Raw genomic sequence first — 24944 nt, 5'->3', positions numbered from 1 at the left:
ATGCACGATTTTTTTTTTTTTTTTTTCAGAAAAACACAAGTTTGGAATGGAAAGTTGCTAAAATGATAAAGGGATTGAAAAAAAATTAAACAGAAAGTCAGGAAAAGGTGGTTACATCCACAAATGTGTTTATAAATGGATGAGAAATCTAAAGAAAGTAATAACACTTACAAGTAGTAAAACAATGAAAAAAAAACAATTTTTACAATTATATTGACAACTATTTAATTTACCCATTTGAACACAGTTGCATTTTTTTTTAGAAAATGAAGGAAATATGTTCCTTTCTTTTAACAAAGAAATAACTATGTCATAATTAAACCATATACCATTATAATCCAGTGTTTCTGAGACAGTAGACATTGAGTGGGCTTGTTCCAGTGTGTTCCAGTTTTTTATTAAATCCAGTGATTTCCTTTAAGGTCCAGTGATTCATTCTATACTATAATAGTATGGCTTCAGCGGCTCAGAGACTGACATCTTCAAGATCTAGATATGGTACCACGTGATGCTTTCACCTTATGATATTTTCGATATATATATATTGTACCTAATTTCGTTTCTTTAACAAGAATTGTACCAAGTCACTGACTGCAATGTATCAAACACAAGCATCACACACACAAAAAAGAAATATACCTTTTGAGATGGTGAGTATCGCATTCCAAATACAGAGTTAAATCATGATTAAAAAATCATCCAGTGTGATTTTCTTCTACGTTGTATGGACTTACAGTTAAGATAGGAGTGCAAATCATGAGCATACCCTCCTGGGCAAAAAAAAAACCAGCCCAAGCCAAGCCCATGTTGACAAGCCAATGTCCTAACAAGAAAATGAGCAAGAATGAAACAAATGCACTCCTGAGAGCTCCTGTGCCTCCATTTGCTGGTTTCCTTTTGCTGCAGTGAACTGTTTGTTTGGGGAAAAGCTAGAAACAGGGAAATTCACTTATATAGTCTTATTGTACGCAAAGGTAAAATCATGATAATGATTAAATCTTTTTATGAAAAATTCAAACTAACACATGTCTGGGCATACAAAATTTTCCAAAAATATCTTCTGGGATGTTTTTTTTCTTAAAAGATTAGTCAATAAGCAAATAAACAGACCTCCTAATTTCCTGACCAATGATTTATTGTTAAGACCATTAAAAGCTTAATATTTTGCCATTTTGGGCTTGGCCCTTTTTTTTTTTTTCCCGGGAGCGTATTATACAAAGATTTGCACTCTAAGCAAAGAAGGTATTCAACCAAACTTTTCATTGTCAATGGGGTACACATCTTTTGTTCATCTAGTATGTATCTCATACCTGGGATGATGCATGTAATCTTTTATAGTTTTTATTCTTAAAGATACAATAGTGGTCTTTAATTCTGTAACATAAAACATGTTTAAAGGTAATCATATTCACATTATCAGGTGAATGATACACACTAAAGGTTCAAAAGATGTACCCTTGGGACAAGGAAAGTAGTATAGTACTTTTTTTTTTTTTAATTATTAGTGTATGCAGTGTCAGTGGGGCAGGGGTAATCCTGTCATGGAGTCAGATATTTCTTAGAGGTAAAAGAGCATATTTGTTTTGACAGTGGAGTTTCTATCACATTCTGTTATTGTAAAACACTTCCTGAAGAGAAGTTCCCATGCTACAAATTCGCAAATGAAAATAGCAGTCATGAAAATGGTTCAAAGGGTGTATGGGAGAAAACCAGTATTTGGTGTTTTAGACACTCCCCTTTAAGTGCATCTGCTTTGGATGAGAAAATAGTAATCAGTGAATGGGGTAGTGTCCTGCATCTTCTGTTCTTCAGACCCAGAGCAGTCCATCTCACCCTGTGGAAATGGAAGAGTGGGTCAGCAGCATGTTTCATCAAAGTACCCAGGGTGACAGAGACAGGGATTATATAATGTGTACTTACATAGATGGAAACCCGGAAATGGTAGGCGACATGTTGGACTGATGCCAGTGGAACGGACCACAGGTGACTGGTCCCCTAAAAAGTAAAATATTTTTAAAAATATTTTTAAAAAGAGAAATTCAATAGAATTTTATATTTAATACACATCAAAGGAAAATCAACAATCTTTTACCTTTGTGAAGGCACCTTTGCTTACAGAAAAATCAGTCTCTGTGTGGTTTGGGCAAAGACGCCCTCTAGTGACACTACACTGCCGCACCCACACAATTTCAGAGAACCTAAACGAAAGAGCAAACATCTGTGAGTGTGCTAGGCTCTGCACACAGTAGGGGTTGCATAGACTATAAGACTAATATATTCACTAGTTACAGCTGTGGGATGCTGTCTAATAATCAGTGGAAAGAAAAAAACAGTGAAGCAGACAGTAAGGACAGTAAGGTAAAGATAGCAGGCTAAATGTACTTTGTTAGTCTGAAAATATTACAGACCAAATGAAGCCAATTCTACAGTCAACTGAACACGACTATGCTGGGAAAAGTCTTTTTAAAATTTTTTTTAATTTTTATTTCTTTTGCTTTATTAGACCATTAACACTCTAATATCAATTTGCATGAAGCGGAGAGGTATTTTTAAATCCCTCTTCTCCTACAGTTATTTTTGTTGTCGTTTAATGCTAAATAAAATTTAAATAAAATACTTTTACTGTGGCATAGTGAATTCCTTTGTGACCAGCGCTGTATGAAAGAGCGCTTTCAGAGCCACGGGTTGCACGTCAGTATTCAATTCCACTCAGTGAGTTTAGTGACAGATCAGTAGTGCATGCCAGCTCAAAGAGGCTGAACTACTTGTTTTTGGACGCTACTGAGTCTGGTGTTGAATATGTTGGAATTGCACGCTCGTCCAGAACAGTGCATTTTAAAAATTGGTAATATGATAAACAGTTATTATTTTGCACATTTATACATGTTCGTCAACAAGAGTGTAGCCTTAAAAAGCATGCAGCTGGATATTTCATCTGTAGCCTGTGTGCGTGGCTGTTAACTGAAGTGCAGTTTGCTGTGTTTTTTGTTCCACAAATAAACCAGCCTAAAAATAGTGATGTCCTGAAAAAGTTTTAGTTTTAACTACGCAAAATATGACAAGTTGACTACTTTTTTGAATTACTGTTGGACTAGTAAAAAAATAGCACTAATTTAAACAGCTAAATGCACTGACCTCATATGTAGAGTGATGTGATTCATAGATGAATTTTGACTCCCGTGCAGAAATAAAGTGTAGCTATGGACAGAAGAAATATGCAGGAATGGAGAGAGACTGTTGTTAATAATATCTAAAAACACTGGTAAAACATACCAATGCACTGAATAACCACAGGATTGATGCTTCACTGCAATAAATGATGTCTTGGCAAGTAGATCCACCCTGAATATAGTCATATTTAGCTAATATTACAATAAACCAAATATAAGACTATTTCAAGCTTGAAATAGTCTTGTTCTATTGGCAAGTATAATATTCTTATATTTGGTTTATTGTAATCTTATAATAGGAAATACTAGACAAAATTGACTAGGTTTAAAATATTGCAGTGTGGACATATTAAACATGATTAGGCAGTAACTGTCAGGGTTTGAAACAGAGTATAAAATGAATGAAGACAAATGTATGTAAATACCTGCAACTGTGTGATGAGGCACAGTTCAGTGTCTTCAATTCCTGATTAGTTTCGACAATGTAAAGTTCATTTAGGGATGGCAGGAAATGTCCAACTGTGGGTGAAAAAGCAGCTTGAGACCACTAATGTCATTAAATGGAATAACTGTTTGTACAAAGACAGATGTATTATAATAATATATGTTTGTGTGTGTGTGTTTGTGTGTGTGTTTGTGTGTGCATGCCTGCATGTGTCTATATGTGTGCCTAACTATAAAACAAAGATACCCTGAGTGTGTGTGCTGCGTTGCCTGCGTGGCCCGGGCAGACGGTTACTGTTGCCTCCCGTGTCCATATCTGAGGGTAGAGGGATTTTCTTGGACTTGCTGAGGGAGAGAGGGGATGAAGTGTGACTCAGCCTGTTTCTACTCCTGCTGTCTTTATCCAGCCCACGAGACTTTGCCTTCCTATTTATACTGACCATGGTGGGAGCAGGACTACTGGAGTCTAAGAGTAAAGAGAGTGAAGAAGAAAGAGGGAGAGAAAGAAACACAGAAAAATTAAGCATACCATGGCATACACTGATAATGAATGTTTTCAGCCTTTTTGAGAATGATGCTTTTGTGTAGGAGCTAATTATATAGAGAATATGTAATGAAAGAAGACTGATGGCGTGAAAGCATGAATGAGTTTCCTCATTACACAAGCGGTTTAGTGTAATTCAGAGAACAAGCCTGGGCTACAGACATGCTGAATACAGCACTACACTTCCACCAAGGGCAAAGCCGGGGTGTGGGATCCATGTCAATCACTCTCATTTATTCATTCTGTTACACTGAAATACAATTAAATACCCTGTATTTATAGACAGATGGGTATTTGGAACAGATATTCAGAATTCAGTCATTTGTTTTTTTTTTTTTTTTTTTTTTACAGCTTTAGAAAGTGGGATGGCCTTGCTTTACCTGACATGGATTGGTTGGTGCTTGGCTGCAGGCTGACAGTCGCTGATTGGTTGTTCACGGCAGGTGTTGGAGGGCAGCAGATGAAATGATTAGGCACAGTTGAAGTGGTGGTGCCTACGTCTATGTGAGACAGTTACAGGCATTTTTTTTTTTTCAAAAGAATAATCTTTCAACTCATGGCTTAAATATATACCTTACATTGTATATATCTAAAATTGAACATATACTGTAATTATTTGGCACCTGAAGAGATTGTAGAGATGGGGGGTGAATAAACTGCTTTACTAGATGAGCCAAGAGCAGAGTGAGTCCTGAGTGACAGAGAAAGAAAGAGAGGAGTCACTCAGTTATCTGTAAAGAATACAGCATGTCCTATATGTTACATATTGTGTACATACATGGTACAGGAAAAAACATTCTGGCTGATTCAAGCAGTGGATCTGTGTCATATGAATAAATATCATTTTGTGGAATACAAAATCAATAAATCAACCAGGGAGACCTTTTGGTTCGTTTTGTGTCCAGTTTTCTCCCAGTTTAATTGTAGGTAAATCCAGTTTAATTGTAGGTGAGTCATCACACAATGGCTTCCGACTCAGGAGGCTATAGGCTAAACCTCTTCTTTACAACCAGCCACAACATCTTTTCAAAACATTTGCCAAACAAGCTATACTCTCTTTGACATCCAGCCATGAATAGTCAGGAATTGGGCCATCAAAGTGGTGTATCAAAGGCCCCGTTCACACCTGCAATTAACATGTGTCCTGGGTGATTGGATCGTAAGTGGACAGAGCTAAGTACAGGTGTGAACAGGGTCAAATGTGTCCGGAAGTGGTGGTCTGGGACACATATTGACATATAACATTTGTAATGTGAACATAAATTTATCTCAATGTGTCACTAACATCAACGAATGGCCACCTAATCGACTGTGTGATTGCCCTAGGCAGAAGATACGTAATCATTGTGAGACTGGAAATTGAGCTGAACAGATAATATCTCTCTGCTATCCACTGATAATAACTCTCTGCTGTACTTCTGCTGCACAGAAATGAAAGCGGCTGCTTTTCTCATCTGCTATTCATTTATAAGTTCCATTAGCACACCATGTGAGCGAATTGTTTGAAACAGCCTGAAAATGTACATAAAATAGAATTTTGCGGGACAATTCTGTGTGAAAACAAATGAAGCAGAAGGCTGCCGTATTGAATGTGTGCAACACCTTCCTCCAGCGGAAATGATATATGAAATCTGAATGCAAGTGGTCACTAGAGATGCACTCATAATGCCAGGTGTGAATGGTTATGAGTTTCACTGTACACCTGCGATTGGATCACTCGAGACGGATACTACTACCAGGTGTGAACAGGGCCACAGTTGCTCCTTAGAAAGCCCAGTTAACCAAAGATGCTCAATACGCTTTCCTTTAATGCTTGCAATATGACTGAATCTGTGGTGAAAAATATGTATTTTTGATGTTTGTATATACTGTATCATAACTAATAAACTGATTATCTGATAGCTCTGAGAAGGAATAAGCCTGGGAATACCCAAGTCTGTATTGGAAAAAGGACGCAGGAAAACAGGAAAATGGAAGGAAAAACAGAAAGCATACCATAAACACATGGATGGACAGAAAGTGACAGTGGCAGTGAAGAAGCGCATCCAGGAGATGGAGAAAACACAGGAGGACATAGCACTACAAATGAGAGAGAAATACTAAGGGAATGAGAGAGGACAGAAAATCTAATTTATGCATATTTATACATTCAAGAAGATGAGAAAGGAAAAAAGTAAAGTAAATGTGATTTGAACTTGCCAATTCCCACCCACCAGCTAGCTCTTCTCTATCATATGACCATAGGGTTAGCGCAAACACATGCTTCCGCCAAGATAAGTAAAGCCAGCTACTGCATCTTTTTGAACTGCTGCTAGAGCTGCATCACAGAAAGTGCTATTTGCCCTCTTCTGCATACATGAGCTAACATGCACCCATGATTGGCTAGTGCTGATGTGAGTGACAGGGGCAAAAGAGTATGCCAATTTTGAATCTCTCTTGACACCTCACCACAGATGGCTGTTGCAGAGTCAGAATTCAAACTCGTGCTCTCCTAACGATAGGGCAAAATCTTTTCTGATGTACCAGAACAACAGATGTTTTGCACTACATAATCACCAGGCTTATATAAAGTACAACCAAATGTAGTAAATCTAAATAATCTGGTTATTTAACCTAAGTACTATTTTAGGTAAATAACTAACACATGATCATCTTTTTGCAATTTCTAGATGTTAATAAACGCTCCACTGGTTCACAAGAGGCAATGTGTTCAGTAGGGCAAATACACCTGTACTTTTTTTGGACCACACACAAAATCAAGAATTAAAGATGAATTCCAAATGATTCCCTGCATCTATAACCTTTATTTTTTTAAGCATAGTAGTCAAGCTCTGACATATACATACCTCTCCGCCTCAGCCATGGTGCTGTGCTGATGCATGTTTAGCACATACAGTATGGACATTGAGATGACGCTAGGGAAAGAAAAGAGAGAGAGGAAGTTAAGACAAAGTGTTCATTTTGGCTGTTCCTGTTATTACAGTTAATTTACATTTATGGCATCTGGCATCCAGTGTGAATTACAGAAGTAACAGGACATTACATTTTACATTTATCTCATTATCATTAGAAGGACATTCTCCTCTTTCACCTGAAGGCCATGATGATGACCAGGGCCAGTATGGTACCCTGCAGGAACCTGTGACTCAAACAGCCCTGCTCTGGAACTGCACTCTGCAAATAAAAACCAAAGCGTTTAACCTCCCTCTTGTTCTATAGCATTTCATTTTGCATCTCAAATAGGTGCCGTTACTGTCTGCAGCCTTGTGGATAACTTTCGAACCCTTCCACTGAACAGTTCACTAAAGCTGGATAAAGTCTAGCTGCATCCTTACACAGTCCACACACTCCTTGATAGAAACCACTGCTCTCTTAAAGCTCATTGGCTTATGAATAACAAATGTCACTTCACTCATATGCTTTGTAATACAGTAAAGTAAAAAGTAATGGAAAAAGTAATGGAAAAACATCTTGATAATTTAGCTGCTGATTTTAATTTTTTATTAATTAGTAATGAACAACATAGTGTGTTATATTTTATCTAGCTACTAAACATGCCTACTCACCTGTGCTGTGGGTTGGACATGAATTCCCCTAGACTACACTCCATCTTATCCTACATAACACCTAATTATTTGTAATTCTCTGGATAGGTCAACTGTTACAGGAAGCTTCATACCTTATTTCCTGTTTTGGCTGCTTTTTTCTTAAGTGGACCACTTCCTGTTCTGCTAAAGTAACTTCCTGTTAGGCTGAAATAAAAAGAAACTGTGCTTATTCTCATACCAACACAAACACACTCAGACATTTTCTTTCAGAACTTGGATTAAATGCCTAAAGCCATGTGCTGATTGTATACACACATAGACACACACACACACACCTAATTGTACCCCCACTGACAGTACTCTTCATGCTGTCAAGGCGTCGTAGTTTTGCAAGTTTGCGACTCCACCGTTCAAGCTCATTGATTCGAGTTTCCAGATTATCGGTCAGTTTACACAACTCTTTCACTGCTCCGACATTCTCCATAAAAATGCGATCCTATGGGAAACACACACATACAACATTCAGTGTGTATTTGTCACTGAAATGTTCTACCTGAATATACAGTGGGGTATAAACATTTTAGAATTTTGAAACATTTAAAGCAAAGAACGAACATGAGCAGTATTTTCTGCACTATTTCTGTCACTATTCAAATTTAAGCATATTTCTCATATTGACCATGTTAACTCCTTTGTACAAAGGTCAGATTTTCCTGATGATTCTTATCTCCTCCATTGAAGCATGTGCTCAGATGAATTTGATCTAACATAGATCATCAATTTTTACAGAAATTTTGTCATTAAAGCAACAGGGGGTGTACCAAATACTAAGAAAATTCTGAAATTCACATAAATATTTCTAAGATTCTATATTTCACTCAAGTATTTAGTGATAATATAATTTATTATGAAAATGTTTGTATTAAATTAGAAAAGAATGCAAAATAGAAGTATCCTCACTAGTGGTCACAGACTTTTGGACCCCACTGTAGGACTAAGTACAAAATTGCAGGACTTAATCTACCACCCTGTTAAAACCATAGTTTTTTAGACAGAAACAGACAAAGGACTTAATCCTACACCTCTATTCTATACACAGCAGCATATGAATGTACTTGTTTATGTAAATATGAATGAATAATGAATAATTTTTCTGTTTAAATACCTTGTTGACTACCAGTAAATTAGGAATGGTCTCTCCGTTGGCACAAACTACATCTCCGCCATCTTTCACAGCTTCTGGAAGGATCTGCTGGACCTCCTGGGCTATGACTCCTGGCATACACACATGTTCACAGTAGCTGTATTAGACGTATGAAATACTATTTGCATAAGGAGTTATGGTTAAGGTGTAGATATACATCTGCATTAGAAAAAACATCAGTAAACATGCACAGAGAGTTTTACAGAGTATAAGCAATTACCAGTCTCTGCAGTGTTCTCAATGCCCACAGTGGCAGCAAACTCAGGCTTGTACTGGTAATGCACCAGCCGCATCTGAGAGATTCGTTTTAGGTTGTCTGTGGTGTCCACCTACAATAAGGCACTCAGGATGAGATGGTGCTAAGTATTAAATTAGAAAATTGAGGCCATGAGTTTGTGCATAAAAACACATACCTCTTTCACATTCTCCTTGGCGCGGATGTCAGATGGATGTACCAGGGAACCCATGACCTTCAGGTTGCCATGGACAACCAGAGCTTCATCAGGTCGATCAGTGTTGATGCCCACTCGGCCATGGTGGTACACTGAATCAGGCAACTGACCTCTTTGCCACAATACCTCACTGTCACTCTCAAACTGACCTGGATTAGACGCCTGTCAGAGAGAGAGATGTGTGTGCATGTGTGTGTGTGTGTGTGTGTGTGTGAGAGAGAGAGAGAAAGAGTGAGAGAAAGAGAGACAGAGAAAGAGTGATACTTAACTGACATGATTGAAATAAACATTTTGATACAGGCACTGTTAGAGTATATATTTTGTTAACTATAAGCTACACATTTACATCACAACACTTTTTCAAGACATATGCATACATCAAACAATTTCATAATTGAAACTTCTTAAATTAAACAATAATAGTAACTGAAAGACTAAAGTTTGTGAACAAATTAGCTAAACACTTTTAAAAGTGAGTGCATTTGAGACCGGAGGCTATTTTAACTTGATATATTGTTCTTTGTTTGGTGAATTGGGTTCTTTTGATACACTATACAGCCAAAGGTTTGTCGACACCTGACCATCACACCCATATGGGGGCCTTCCCAGATATGTATGTTACCACACAGTTGGAAGCACACAATTGTACAAGATGTCTTTGTATGCTGAAGTATTACAATTTCCTTTCACTAGAGCTAAGAAGCCCAAACCTGTTCCAGCACGGCAATACCCCTGTGCACAAAGCGAGCTCCATGAAGATATGGTTTCCACAGAGCCCTGACCTCAACCCCACTGAACACCTTTGGGATGAACTGAACACCAACTGCACCCCAGACCTCCTCACCTAACATCAGTGCCTGATCTCACTTATGCTCTTGTGGCTGAATGAGCACTAATTCCCACAGCCACACTCAAAATCTAGTGGAAAGCCTTCCCAGAAAAAGAAGAAGAAGAAGAAGCTTTTATTTGTATATATACATTACAGTATGGTGAAATACTTTCTTCACATATCCCAGCTTGTTAGGAAGCTGGGGTCAGAGCATTGGATCAGCTATGATAAAGCACACCTGAAACAGAGAGAGTTAAGAATTTGGGAAAGTATTCTCAACAAGCATATAATAGTTCAGGGAAATTGTAATGCTCCATCTTATAAAGAGTTTCTATACAACTGTGTGCAGAATAACAGTTTGGGGAAGGCCCATACAGGGGTATGCTGGTCAGGTGACCATAAACCTTTGGCTATATAGTCTATGTATGATGATGGAATTAATACTCTAAAAGTATGCAGGTTGTTAGGTGAGCTTATAAAAAATAAAAAAAAAATTAAAAGGTTCAACTTTATTGAAGTTGATGGTTGGACAAGAATATTGGATATTTAAATGTGTGTGTTATTTTGGGTTTGGGTTAACAGTGTGAAAGATAAACACAACAGCCCCCATCATTTCTGTTGGTTAGTAAGTCTGATCAGTTTGAATTGAATTTGAACAGTTATGCTTTCCTGATGTGGGATTTATATCAGTGCAAAGTTGTTGATGTAGTGGTTCTACATCAATAGCTGCAGACTGTGATGAAGTTTTACATTTTCAGATAGATTAATAATAAAATAAATAAAACAAAGAATAACAGAATGATGGATTTTCCTGGTCAGCATACTAATTAAAACATGTAAGTGGTGTGTGACTGGTATCCCATTCACTTACTGAAGATGAATGAATGAGAAGAAACAGTTTGTGAGAAACACAAACTAAAAATATTAATAATAAAAAAGTACAGTGTGGTGTCAGCATGGAGAAACCACATGGGACAAAGGTAAGTGATCAGGGTAAGGTAACTGACACAAAGAGACAGACACTGGGAAGAGGAGGTTGGTCAGACAGACACAGCCAGACTGACAGCGGTTACCCTGACGATGATCCTCTCAGACACCTGAGCTGCCACCGTATGGCTCTGACTGTGTGATTGAGCCTGGAGAGCCACCACCAACATGAAGTACCTATACACACACAAACACAGCTAAGTCATAGGCCTCACTCAGTCATGCTAGTTTTGCTGACTGACTGTCCTGGCTATAGCATTGAGTTGAAGCATGTGTGCAGCAGGGTGACATACTGTGGTATGTGAGTGAATGTACATGATTAGGTGTAAACGTGTGTGTGTGTGTGTGTGTGTGTGTAGGTGTAATTTATACCTCTGGTCAGGGTTTGGCTTGCCCTTCTTCCTCATATTATTGGCTGTAGTCTCACTGAAATGCAGCCGACCCACTGTTACCTTGGTTACTTGTTCTGGGGGCAAAGTAACCCTACAGAAAACAACAGCAATATGCACTTCAGTCTTCTACTCCATCTCAACAACTATTCTAACTTAAGGCCACATTACTGCGGCAAGGTACTGACTGTGTGATTTACCGTTACATATTTGCTTCCTGTAGAAGGGATGTATTTAAAAACCATACAAACACCAGTAATTGTAAGAAATTTACTTCAATAAAGGATAAAAAAGAGACCTTGTAACAAGAAATATCTCCTGCTGTATTGTAGGCATGGTATTGTAACAGGAAACTCACAGTACAGGTTTAAATGGCCTCTTGCTGCGGTCAGACTGAGACTGTTCCACATTGATGGTCTGGTTCATGGCTTCTAACTGTAGAGTCAGGATATTTTTGGAACAGATTATTTTTTTCAGGTTATCAATATATAATTAACCTAAACAATTATTTGTCTAAGAAGTAAACCTTTTTATTTATACAATGAATTAATTACTTATTAGTTCATGATTACAACCATTTACATCACTACAACACATACAGTATGACACTTAGCTCAATGTACTCAAAGCAATAAACAGCCATTGGCTTTTTAGAGTAGTTCTTCATCTCTCCTCACCTTGACTCCATTAAGTTTTAGGTAGAAGCATTCAATTGGTTGCAGCCCTTCGCTGGTCTTCACATATTTGGGATCTCCCAACATGCCAATGTACACAGTGACCTGGAAGTGGTTCTTTTTCTGACACACGAACGCATCGTCAGCCAAAGAAAAATTAAAACCTTTGTCGGCATCCACTCTGTATGTGGGCATCGGGCTAGAGAGATAGAAGAGGCATCGAGAAATGAATTCAAGTACATATAACAAGAGGAGAGTTTTTGTCACCAGATTACCTAAATTGGTTTCTTTTAATTGTCTTGTTTTCTTACAGCACTCTTTACTGGTATACTATTCTCTGATTATGTGGAATGTTGATATGTGCAATCAGTTACTCTAAAAAATGTTCCTTTATCAATGTTGTATTTATATCATCTCTCCTCTTTTTTTCCTTCTTTTTTCTGTCTGCTGCCCTTCTCCGCCTTTCTCCAGTCAGCCGAAACTACTTTTACTCTTACTCCTACACACAGCTCACCTCAATGGAATTCCCAGTCCTCTCCATCCTCTCTCTCTTTCTCCCTCACTCGTTTGCCTTTAGTATCGTCCTCACCCCATTAAATCCATCCATCTAATATAAACCCACTACGCACATACACACGTTCTTATTTCATTCCTGCTATCTCTGTATTTCAGCACAGAATAACATATGTAATTCCAAAAGCATGTAGAAGGTTATGGTGTTACATTTCTGTAAAGCAAGGATTTCACCCACAGTTCTTTTCCATTGGCATCATACAATGGAGTCCATTTGTTCTGTTGGTGTGGCTGCCATTTTATGCATTGGTAGTTTGGGTCCAAATACGAGTTCTCAGCATCCTGCATCAAACCTTAATCACACAAAAGCAATAAAAACAGCTTGTTTAAAGGCTTCATAAGGTGAGCAGAACATGTGGCATATGGGAGACGTGTGTGTACCTGGTTCTTGCTTGATAATGCCGCTTAGTATCTGAGCATTGAGAGTGCTGTTAGGAGAATCTGAGTGCTTTCTCTTCTTTGCTTGGTGAACAGGTATACCACTTTAACACACACACACACAGAAAATTAGTCCACTTTATTCAATTTTTATGTCCTTTCCTCTGCTGTAACATATTTTTTGGATTGTATGCCAATATATATCTCTGTCTCTTTCAATGTCTCACTCTTGTCCTTGTGGATGCTGTAGCAGTTGATGGAGCATCTGACCCTGTTGCAGATCACCACCCCCGCTGCTGGCTGGACCAATCGGGTACTGCGAAATCATAGGCTCGGGTTTCAGGTACATGTCCCGATGTAAGTTGGGATAGTGGCTATGAGGTGGCAGGGGTGGCGGAGTGGTCATGTGACACATATTCTCAGGCGTCATGGTCCGAAGCATGTGTGAGTCTGTGAAAAGAATGACAAAAATTAAGATATCCAGTATTATCTGACACTATGTGATACATAAAATCAACATTGTACAACAATATATTTACTGTCAGAATTAGAACTCCAATGCTACTGTAAAATAAAAGTAACAGTACATCAGCTTATCTCAGTTTTATCCCACTTGGCTAATGGTACATTGTTAAACTGGATTTCTGCCAGAGAGATTAAAATATTCCACACCTTTCTCCTCGGTGAGAAAGACCAACACAGGTGTTCAGAGAGCAACAGAATTTTTTTTGGCTTGGCGGACTATAAAAAATAAGCCACATTTGCTATTTTTAAAAATGGTCCAGAACAACTGTTTGTGTGTGTGGTTTCTAATAGATTTAGAAATACTTAGCTATCCCTCAGGGATTTCCCCCACTTGTTATCACTTTTCCAGCTCTTTTTGGTCTCTGGATCCCCCGCAAACATTATCATTATTATCAACCTGCTATTTCTGTGAGTATAACTGCATGCACGGATTCCCCATTCATGACTAAGCAGAATATTTGGTCATTTGGCTTATGTCTGTCTTCTTTTCTCAGTTGTCTTATACCATAGCTATGCAATAAGTACAGTGTATTTTTCTATGACACCTGATGAGATAATATTTCTTATTTATTTGCAGTTGTCATTGTTATTTCAGAATTGTTATTTATTTGTAAAACAGTTATCACTGTCTATAAAAGAGTTAGCCCCATTACTGATTAATTCAAATGTTCAAATCTCTCCTAGTGCTCCACAGGAAACCCTTTTAGTTGTTGGAACTTACCATTCACCTGCTGGGGGGAGTAGGGCTCTGAGCTAGAGTCTGGTGGAGACTCAGGTAATGTTCTGCAATAGAAGGAGGTTGTAAGGCACAGCATTTAAAAAAAACAAACATGGCAATAAAGTGCATTTTGCAGAGTACCAAAGCAAAAGAAAAAAAAAATATTAATCATGGATCTTTTTGCACAACCATACCTGCTGTTCCTATTTTTTCCATGTTACAAAATCCAGTTAATGATTGTGAAAATGCAATACATCATTCGATACTGACATACTTCATAAGAGATTATTGGTACAGATCCAGTTGTCTTATTCTTCACAGATTGCTCATGGTTGACTCCCTTCGCACCCTGTCTGAGATTTGTTTGAGCTTTATTTGTTGAAGTTTAGTTCAGGTCATTTTGCAAACTGGGTGGGGAAAGTCTTCTATTGGCATTGCAGCTTGTAGGTGTGGCTATGACAATCAGAAAGAACACAGGAGTTCTTTGCTACAATAGCTAACTTTAAATCCTGTTCAGAATCCTATTTGCTGTTCATTATCCTTTGGCCTATTGTCTGCGGTCTGAATCCACTGATAAGTAAGCTTAAAACCATAGAATATGATTTTAGGCATGTTAGAGTCCATAATAATAATTTATGTTAGAGTCCATAATAATAGGGTCCTCGAGGCTTCAAACTACTCAGCCTCTCTGTCCTTTCTCTCTCCTTCCTCTTATCAAACTTTGTTTAAATAATATATTTGGTGTCTAAACTTCTGATGCAATTTTTCTCTTTCACTCACTCACTCACTCACTCTTTCTCTCTCTGTCTCACCCGGCTGCGTAGTGAGCACAGTGCTCAGGTTTGATGTGGGGATGTGGGACTGGCTGGTGATGGTGGTGGCTCTGGCAGGGATGGCTGTGTCTGAGAAGACCGAGTGGGGGTGGAGGGGGATAGGGGTTCTGGCACGATGTGGGTACAGACTGGGTACTGCCCTGGCGCTGGGAGATAGGGGGGCTCACGCCACACACCACCCCCCCAGAGGAGGACGCTCCGGCCTGGGGGGAGGAGTAGTTAGGCCCTGGGCCGCTGTGGACTTCGGAAAAACAGCTGTGGGAGAGTTTGAAGGAAACATTTTTATGAATGCCAATGCAATCATTACGCAAATAAGCCAACAGCCAAAATATACAGTGTGACGCAGTGTCAAAGTAAACACACATAGTATTAAAAATTTGTGAGAGTGCCGAGTTTGAGAAAGAGCATGTACCTAGATACTGGATCATATCAGTTGTAGTGTGTGTTTATACAGGGAGCTAAATTCATTTGTAATGGTCTCAGTTAACTGTGTAAGATTAAGGTGATTTCACAGTATGCAGTGCGTGTGTGTGTGTGTGTGTGTGTGTGTGTGTGTGAGGTGCTTAAGACTCACATATCTGTGCTGTCGTCCTCTTTGCTGATGTATTCCTCCAGGATACTGGTGTCGATGTTTGTTGGCTCCAAAGAGCTGTTAATATCATGACCTGATATTGAAGAGAAGAGAAGAGAAGAAGATTTTTGTCTTTTGCACATCACATGTATTTAGGAAATTTGATAGAGTTTCAATGTTTATAATGTTATAATGCATTTTCAATGTTGGCTACCATATAAAATTCCTTGTGCAAAGTTTACTGATCTGATGTGTTTTGCGCATGTCCTTGCATCTCTTCTTATGGAAATTCTGCAAAATTGATCTGGGCAAAAAATGGTGGGTGGATTCGTGTGTAGGACATCAGTAAGGTATGTAGTGATATCAGTTTGACAAAGAGCGTTTGTTGACTCACTCCATCTAATTGGTTTGTCAGACATTTCCAACAGTGAATCATAATTCACCACATTTGGCTTATACTCATATTCATGTCAGCATGATCATTATTTACCTCTTTTTTCCCCTCTTTCTAACTTCTCCCACCTTTACACAAAAAAAAGTCCTCAAGACAAAACTTCACGCACAATTTCCACCCACTTTTCTGTTAGTGCCACTGAAATTAATGAGTGATTCTCCAATATATTTAATGAAGAAATGAAGAACAAGAATGTAACACAAAGGTAGTAGAGGAGAGATGGAAGAATGGAAAGAGAGAGGGATGGAGGGAGGGGTAGACTGAAGGTCAGGGGGATGGTATGGAGTGGGTGGGCAGGCATCCCCTAAACCCCAGCACTCTCCTCTTTGATAGATTAAGCAGCTACCCAGTTTGGTATGCAAAGAATTTTAGTGTTAGTGTTGGGAAAAACTCAGTTTGCCTGTCTTCCTTTTTTTTTCTGTCCTCTCATTGCCCCCTTGCCCCCCATCCTAACTTTTAAATGGAACTTCATTATTTCTCAATAGGTCCAGAGTGAGTCAAGGCTACATTCTTGAACCTGCGTCATCTCTCATGACATCAACAGAACAGTACAGAACAGATCTTTTTCACACAGGAATGAAACTTACTGGGAATAAATAAGCTCATCATGGACACAGAGCAATCATACAGAGGTTCTCGACCATGACTTGCTCATGAATTGTTGATGTGTCTTACTCTTCCTTATGGGAAAAAGGAACCCAATAAAACCTTATGTTATGGTTGTTTGCGGTGTTCTGCCAGGAAGTTTCTACATTACCATCAACACAGCACACAGCTTAGTCATCTGCATGAGTTCCCATACAGAAAGCAGTGATAAAGGTATTACTGTGGTAACCCTGGTTGGTAACATGGTGCTAAATGTGTGCCAGTGAGTAGAGAGGGCAGGAGAGGGATGACTGCACTTTAATAAGACCCAGATGTTCACCCCACCCATCACAACCAGTAAATCTGCCCTGGCAGCACTGATAACGCCTGGGAGAGAGCAGGCGGGGGTTTCAGCCCAAGAAGGAGGGTGAACCAACAGAGATGTTCTGGTGTGGAGATAAAGAAGGAATGGTGGAAGTGAGGGAAAATAGAGAACATAACAAAATATATAACAGGTAACCAGCTACCGTTCTTGACATCTTGCCTGACAAGAATGTTCTGGACGAATGTGAATGATGTTCTTGTGTGTATGTGACACAAAAACAAAAATGTGTGGCAAAGCTATATGAAATATATTGGAAAAAAAAAACTGGTTTGATAAAGCTCTAACAACTAACTTCAGGATATAGAAGAACCTAGATTTTGTCTTTTACTTACTGATCTACTATGGCAATAGGAACATATTTATACTTTTCACCTTGACACTGAAATTTTAGTTGCAAACATCACACCATGATAACATGACAAAGGCTGTGATAAAAATCTGGAAATCTGGCCCATTTTCCACTTAACATCTGCTCAGGTAAACTTTGCGCTTAAATCTCAACCAGTAAAAGTCTTGTGGCTACGTCAGTTGTTTAACTGGCGTATGAGTTACTGAGACTGCTTTTGGCTTTATGCGGATGTGTCCAGCTGTGGTGATATGCAAACAGAGGCCTGATTGTCAGTACACTTTTACACACACAAACACACACACGCAGGCCTTTTCTCTGTTGGAGGGTTAGATTGGGGGTTGGGGGATCAGGACAGCACCTCAATGCTGGAGTTGTCTGGTGGATAACAACGAAAGATAAACAGAAACAGAGCTGGTGTGTGTGTGTGTGTGTGTGTGTGTATGTGTGTGTGTGTTTGTGTGGTGCTCATCTCAGAACTCATTTAGAATCGCCTGTGCATTGTCCACTAGAAACTCACGCAGTTGGAAAACTATGCCGAACATGCACAACTGTAATTCTCATCCAGATGTTCTCAGTATATTTTTAAGTAAATTTTCTAATAGTCTTTGATATTTAAAGTGTACTATGTTACTCAATATGAAAGAGCAGAAAAACTGTAATGCTCATCACTAACTTTGTTATTCTTTTTCATACTCTTTGTCAACAACATAAAAAGCATATATTCTTTTCATCTTCCCTTTTTCCATCTGCTGTACTTACTCCTCTAATATCTTTGATTCCATTCTTTTTTTTTTAATTTCTCTCTTTATTCATTAATATTAATTTCTACTTCATTCACACAAAATGCTAATGCACAAACAAAATAGAAATAATTGTAGGGTCAACATGCTCCATGGAAAACCCATATACAACTAGTCAAACAGTATTACAATAGGCAGTGTTTGGGTCTGTGTGTGTGTGTGTGTGTGTGTGTGTTAATCATTAATTCCTAATTCACACCAGAGCACAGAATGATCGAGCAAAGTCCGTATCATTATCAAACAGTAAATATCGAACACTTCCCAACATGCAATTTCTTTCTTGAACAGGGAAGCACTCTTGCATACACACATATAAACAATAATAATAATAATAATAATAATAACAATAATAATAATAATAATAATAATAATAATAATAATGCCTACATACTTATTAAAAGGATTGTTATAAGGAGAAATAACCTTTACCCAACTAGTAACAAAGCACCTCTTACTGCCAAACTGAAAAAACGTTTGCTAAGCCTGAACTTCATGCAACAGTCTTCAGCCTGAAAATCCCTTAATAACTGTAAGGACTTGTCTATAATTCTCTAGAACATACACTTCGGTCTGACCATTTCTCAAACTTATATTTACAGGTTTCAAACTTTTCTGGATATTGTCAGGTTTCTGACTTCAGATGTTCCTGCTCAGTCTGCAGGACTTCAGACTTCTGAAGAATGTTTCATCTGACAAACCAACACATATCACCATTCACATTATCTTAGACTAAGATGATAAATATTTACACTAAAACAGCTTTAAAATGTGGTCATGTGTACAAGGTCCAAAACATATCTGACAAACTTGGAATAATATGCAGACCTGCTCATGAAAACACAGAGTACATTGGACACAAAGAGTTCATTACTAAATAAAAATGCATGATAGATACACATAGAGCATAAGCCACAAGAAGAAGGAGATCATGTGTACCTGCTTGTAGCCACAGCATCGCGAGCTGTTGTCAATCAACACACCTACAGCTGACGATGAGCTGGAAAGTGACACATACATACACACTTGTCTGTCACATCTTTCCCCCAAAAAACTTCACACACAGCTTTCCTCATAAGACCACAGTGCTAACATTTGGGGTCGAGATCCCTTGTGTGTGTGTGTGTGTGTGTGTGTGTGTGTGTGTGTGTATGTGTGGTAAAGGGGGATTAGATCCCAGTCATGAGACAGGGCTGTACCAGGCCACCACACACAGCTCTTGTCGCCCACCAGCACTGAGTACACCATCCAACCTGAGCAGCTTACCTACCCACCTCAGACACTGAGAGAGACATGGAGACAAAGAGAAAGGCTGAAGTTTAAGGGAGAGATGCAAAGACAATGAGAGTTAGATTGAGAAACAGACAATGAAATTGTCTGAAAGGGAAAAGAATATGTGAAGAATGCAATGCAAGAATTGAACTAAACACTCAGACTAGAGTACAAAGGCATAAGCCCCATTGTAACACTGATCATTTCTATCCTGTCTCATAAACATCTCCAGCTCAGATTAGTAGTTAGGCTATGCACATAGACACTTTTCTATCCTATGCTTGACTAGCTGAGGGTCACCGCAAACACATTCAAAACCAATGCAAAGAATGACTATGAAAAAATAAACTACTTGTATATATATATATATATATATATATATATATATATATATATATAGAGAGAGAGAGAGAGAGAGAGAGAGAGAGAGATTAAAATTAATCTTGGTAGGACATGACATTTTGTCAGTAAATGCTTCTATAATACTACTATTAACGACAAACATGAAGGAAACTTCAGAGCCAGATAAAACCTGTAATAGTGCTTAACTGTTTACTAATCAAATTATATGCCTCATTGGTCAAAAACAATGCATTCCAGTAACGGCAATGCTGTTAAAGGGGCGAGAACGTGTGCCGCAGCCAAACTTTTCCCACACCATTCTCAAACCCTAGAAACCACCTGCATGTACCCTCCCTCCAGCAACACTCAATGACTTATTGGGACAAGGTGAAGCCCGGCATAAACTAAGCCATTTATGGATTTTCTGAAAGGTGGCTGTAAAATGCAGCACAGATTGTTTACCGACCCCAAAACTGGCCGGATTTATGAACTGGGTACTGGCATGGTATCATTTTTGTTGGGCCAATCAGAAATGTACCTGTGGAATACCCAACCTTTCCCAATCTTTGAGTTAGAACCTTATTTTAAAATGCTCCAGAATGAAGTCAGAGAAAAACTCCTCCTGTGAAGGACAAACAGTCCTGTTGGACTACAGGCAGGGTGTTGACGAGGTGAGTCTGTCCAGACTAAAGTTAAACAGTGATATAAAGCACACAGATGGGCCTCCTTCCAAAACATCAACTCCTACACTATGCTATTGACTGATTTGCTCTACTATCGTTTGATACTCCCTGCTGTATGTTTGCCTCTGCATATGCGATAGATAGCATGTACATATTTTAGCAAGCATTTGTTTCTCTTCATTCTACCATATCCTTCTAAATGAATGTGTCAATAAGTTTGTGTATTTTATACAAATGTGTGTATTAACTGTTCGGTGGCCCTACTCCACCCCGATCCGAATACTCCTATGTGTGTTTGCTTTCATAAGTACCTGCATGTGTGCATGTGTATGTCTATGTGTGTGTGAGTGTGTCTATAAGGCTGTTTTCTATCTCCCTCACATTGTCTGCACACTGTCACTCTAATGGCTTCTGAGCGAGGGAATGACTGCAAAACCTAAGTGGATGGAGAGAAAACCATTACTCTCACCTCGTTCTGTTTCTCATAGGTCACTAAGGTATGCTTGGAATGGTTCAGTCCATTAGGAGGAGAGTATACATAACCCAATAAGCCTCTTAAAACCATTCTGTCCCGAGACCTGAATACATAGACTTGGTTGCTTTTAAAGTAAAAGTAAACAAGAGAACACTCCACTGAAAAACTGCTTTTTTATTTTGACTTAATCGCATATCTCCTCCCAGTGTGTGTTACTATTTGCTTCTACTTGTAATGTACTACATAAAGGTCTACTGTTAGTATTTTTGCATGTATTTTTGCATTTTAGCTTGTATCTGTTTGAGTTTTTTTTTACGTTATGCATTCAGTTTACAGTAACGTCAATATTTGCCTTTGACTTTTATACATATATATATATATATATATATATATATATATATATATATATATATATATATATATATATATATATATATACATACAATGCTATAATATCTCAAATGGGCACAAACAAGCATTTTAATGGCATAAATCAATGTGAATGGTTTTATTTCATGTATTTTTTTTAATCTGGGGGCTTAACGTAAACACGTACCCCGACTGTACAAATACAGTGCTAGTATAGAGGCAGTTTTTGACTGACATGCCTACAGTTATATGTCTCAATAATTCTCAATAAAATAAATTAAACTTGAATTCTGATTCATCCTTAATGCTATTTGAATTTTAATTTTTTAAAGAGGACATATATTTAAGTTCATCTCGTAAACAAGCTCTATTTATTTCTTACCAGTGAATTGGATGATATTTGCTTATCAAAAAGTTTTAAACATGTCAATCCATTCACAAGTTCTACAAGTAACAGTGTAATAACTTTGCCCAGTGGATTTACACTGAGTAAAATAAGATCGAGTCTCTTTCAGCTGGGGGTCACATCAGTTTTATCAACAAACAGCTTTTCACTTCTTCTTTTGTCCTTTGTCTGCCAGAACACCACAATAGCTGTCCTGAGTTCTTTCAAATAACACTGCCTAACAAACACACACACACAAACACACACACACACATACAATTACATTCTATAACTGAAACATACACAGATAAATGCTTAGCATAACAAAGGATCAAAAAAATGGACCTAAGCTGACCCAAAATAATATCCAATACTTGTTTAGTAGTAAGACATCTCACACTTAAAATCTACGTATTAGTATCTCTGTTAGCCAGACAAAGCAATCATTTACAAAGATAAAACATCTGTCTTCCAAGAGTAGACAAAAATCTGTTGACGAATACAATCATAAGTCAAGGCCATCATGAAAGTCATAGTTTAACAGTAATTATGTAAATAAACCAAACTGAGTTAAAGGGAAAACATGCATAATGCCCTGTTAGTTGTACCTCCAGAGCTGCAGTGTAGCCCAGAGCCAACACATCTCTCTCACTCCCAATGGAGGAATGTAAACACATGAAAGTCAAGAGCAGCACTTGACAGCCATGAACCCCAGAGCCAGAGCCCATCATCTGTGTTTATGGTAGACCACCATCCAATAAACACCCCATCACACCTGTACTCCCAGCATGACACATTATCATAGGGAAATACCGTAAATCAACACAAAAGCCCTTTATCATGTATCATTGCCCTCATCCAAAAACATGGTGGACACGATCTGCATGTTACAGAAAAACAGATATGAAGAGCTAAATGAAATGGATTGTATCTTTGTTGCCTTAAGCATAAAGCATATTTTTTTTACACTGATGTAATGTAATACTAGAAGTGCATTTGTTAACATAGTTAGAATATGTTATGTCTACTTACATTTTAAGCAGTCATTAAAAGAGTCAATTGTTTCATGGTCAATTAGAACATTATTGTGATACTTTGACAATTAATTTGAAGCAATTTCTTAATTCTTATATAATTTAATAAAGTAATATCACGTCATCTCTCTCTTAATCTCTCCAAAAAACCCACGACACATCACAGTAACAACAATCCTCACCACCAGTAACACCAAACACCCTCAATAACTATCCCCAAACCCCATCAACTCTCAAACATCCCTAATAATTTCCCCAAACCCCATAAACTCTCAAACATCCCTAATAATTTCCCCAAACCCCACCAACTCCTAAACACCCTCAATAGTTTCCCCAAACTCCATCAACTCTCAAACATCCCTAATAACTTCCCCAAACCCCACCAACTCTCAAACATCCCTAATAATTTCTCCGAACCCCACCAACTCTCAAACATCCCTAATAATTTCCCCAAACCCCACCAACTCTCAAACATCCCTAATAATTTCCCCAAACCCCAAGAACTCTCAAACACCCTCAGTAATTTCCCCAAACCCCACCAACTCTCAAACACCCTCGATAACTTCCCCAAACCCCATCAACTCTCAATCACACTAAATAATTTCCCCAAACCCCTCCAACTCCTAAACACCCTCAGTAACTTCCCCAAACCTCACCAACTCTCAAACTCCCTTAATAATTTCCCCAAACTCCACCAACTCCTAAGCATCCTCGATAACTTCCCCAAATCCCACCAACTCTCCAATACCCTCAATAACTTCTGCAAACCCCACCAACGCTCAAACACCTTCAATATCTTCCCCAAACCCCATCAAATCTCAAACACTCTCAATAACTTCCCCAAGCCAATTCCCAAATACCACTTCTAAACCACAGACACCTTCACTAACTCCCCAACACCCTCAAAAATGCCCAAACATCACTATCTACACCACATTCCCCACAATCTCCCATGCATCATTTCATGTGAGTGACACTTAATGATACTAAATGAGCTAAATGTCATGAATACACACAAAACAAATGCAAGGAATTTCAGGATTTATATGCTTCACATTAATTAGCCAAAAGCATTTTCCCCAAATAATGCTCCAGAACTTTTTCTTAAAAGTTAAAAATAGTGTTTATTAAAAATTTAAATCACACACACACACACACACACACACACACATATATATATATATATATATATATATATATATATATATATATATATATATATATATATAAACAAACTCTCAAAACAAATGAAAATAACAGAGATAACGAAAATATAAATGCATGAAACGAATTATATTTAGAAGGGAATTTGGCCTGAATTTCTTTCGTTCGATTTTAAAACTGTTGTTTTATTTATTTTCATTTAGTTCTTTCAACAGGTGTCATGTCGGAGAGTTAGTCAGTCCCATTTATTTCTTTACTGATGTATTTACTTGCTCATATAGGACAGAATCTGGAGGACAGACTCTTGAGATTAAGCCACTTACCTTCAAAGAACCTCTGTAAAGCCTCCGTTTCATCGACCACGTCCATGCTTATCTGCGGCTGAACTCCTCCATGTAGCGCTGAGGCCGGACCGGGCTCTCCGCGTCTCACCCAGCCATGCACTCCTTCTGCTCCTTCTTTTACTTCTTCTTCTTCTCCTCCTCCTCCTCTGGGTGCCTCTACCCAGCGCTGCTGTCGCCCTTCCTCACTGAGAAAAGCCTTCGCCCAGGGAGCGACACAACACTTCTCTCCTGATGAAGATTTTCCCTTATAATTAATCACTTCAGCGTGAGCCGAACCTGCAGCACTTCTTCTCTTCTCTTCTCTTCTCTTCTCAGCACTCCTCTTCTCTTCTCTTCTCTTCTCTGCACTCTTTTTCACTCCTCTTCTCTTCTCTTCTCTTCTCTTCTCTGCACTCTTTTTCACTCCTCTTCTCTTCTCTGCACTCTTTTTCACTCCTCTTCTCTTCTCTTCTCTTCTCTGCACTCTT

The 24944-nt window shown here is 38.4% G+C and overlaps 1 protein-coding gene across 6 annotated transcripts; it reads right to left on the bottom strand.

Annotated features, from left to right (window-relative positions):
- Positions 1-24944, bottom strand: myrf (myelin regulatory factor). 6 transcript variants are annotated; one of them, XM_026918611.3, is made up of 28 exons: positions 24457-24597; positions 19349-19409; positions 15843-15933; positions 15248-15523; positions 14439-14500; positions 13420-13642; positions 13196-13296; positions 12993-13107; positions 12245-12440; positions 11926-12002; positions 11551-11661; positions 11256-11355; positions 9324-9524; positions 9131-9239; positions 8872-8981; positions 8042-8202; positions 7838-7910; positions 7250-7332; positions 7005-7073; positions 6154-6237; positions 4782-4849; positions 4539-4658; positions 3862-4080; positions 3596-3689; positions 3136-3198; positions 2093-2198; positions 1921-1995; positions 1-1834 (listed from the first exon to the last, which is right to left on the bottom strand). In XM_026918611.3, exons 2-28 carry the CDS (start codon positions 19365-19367, stop codon positions 1739-1741), a joined length of 3102 nt encoding a protein of 1033 aa, XP_026774412.2. In that variant the 5' UTR covers positions 19368-19409; positions 24457-24597; the 3' UTR covers positions 1-1738. The 6 variants fall into 6 exon arrangements, with proteins under 6 accessions (XP_026774412.2, XP_026774414.2, XP_026774415.2 ...); XM_026918613.3 differs by lacking the exon at positions 19349-19409 and having other exon boundaries at positions 24457-24944; XM_026918614.3 differs by lacking the exon at positions 19349-19409 and having other exon boundaries at positions 11265-11355; positions 24457-24636.

Source organism: Pangasianodon hypophthalmus, chromosome 9 (assembly GCF_027358585.1).
Source record: "Pangasianodon hypophthalmus isolate fPanHyp1 chromosome 9, fPanHyp1.pri, whole genome shotgun sequence".
Classification (NCBI taxonomy): Eukaryota; Metazoa; Chordata; class Actinopteri; order Siluriformes; family Pangasiidae; genus Pangasianodon; species Pangasianodon hypophthalmus.
The sequence above is the reverse complement of the archived record's forward strand: the minus strand, read 5'-3'. Positions and strand labels throughout refer to the sequence as shown.

What these genes read in the sequence shown, in the direction of transcription:
- myrf (XM_026918613.3), bottom strand. Translation starts at nt 24,502, where the DNA reads ATGGACGTGGTCGATGAAACGGAGGCTTTACAGAGGTTCTTTGAAG. An exon ending in GTCATCATCATGGCCTTCAG is followed by an intron (nt 7,074 to 7,249) that starts GTGAAAGAGGAG and finishes TTCTTTCCCTAG; the next exon opens with CGTCATCTCAATGTCCATAC. An exon ending in ATTTCCGGGTTTCCATCTAT is followed by an intron (nt 1,835 to 1,920) that starts GTAAGTACACAT and finishes CCATTTCCACAG; the next exon opens with GGTGAGATGGACTGCTCTGG.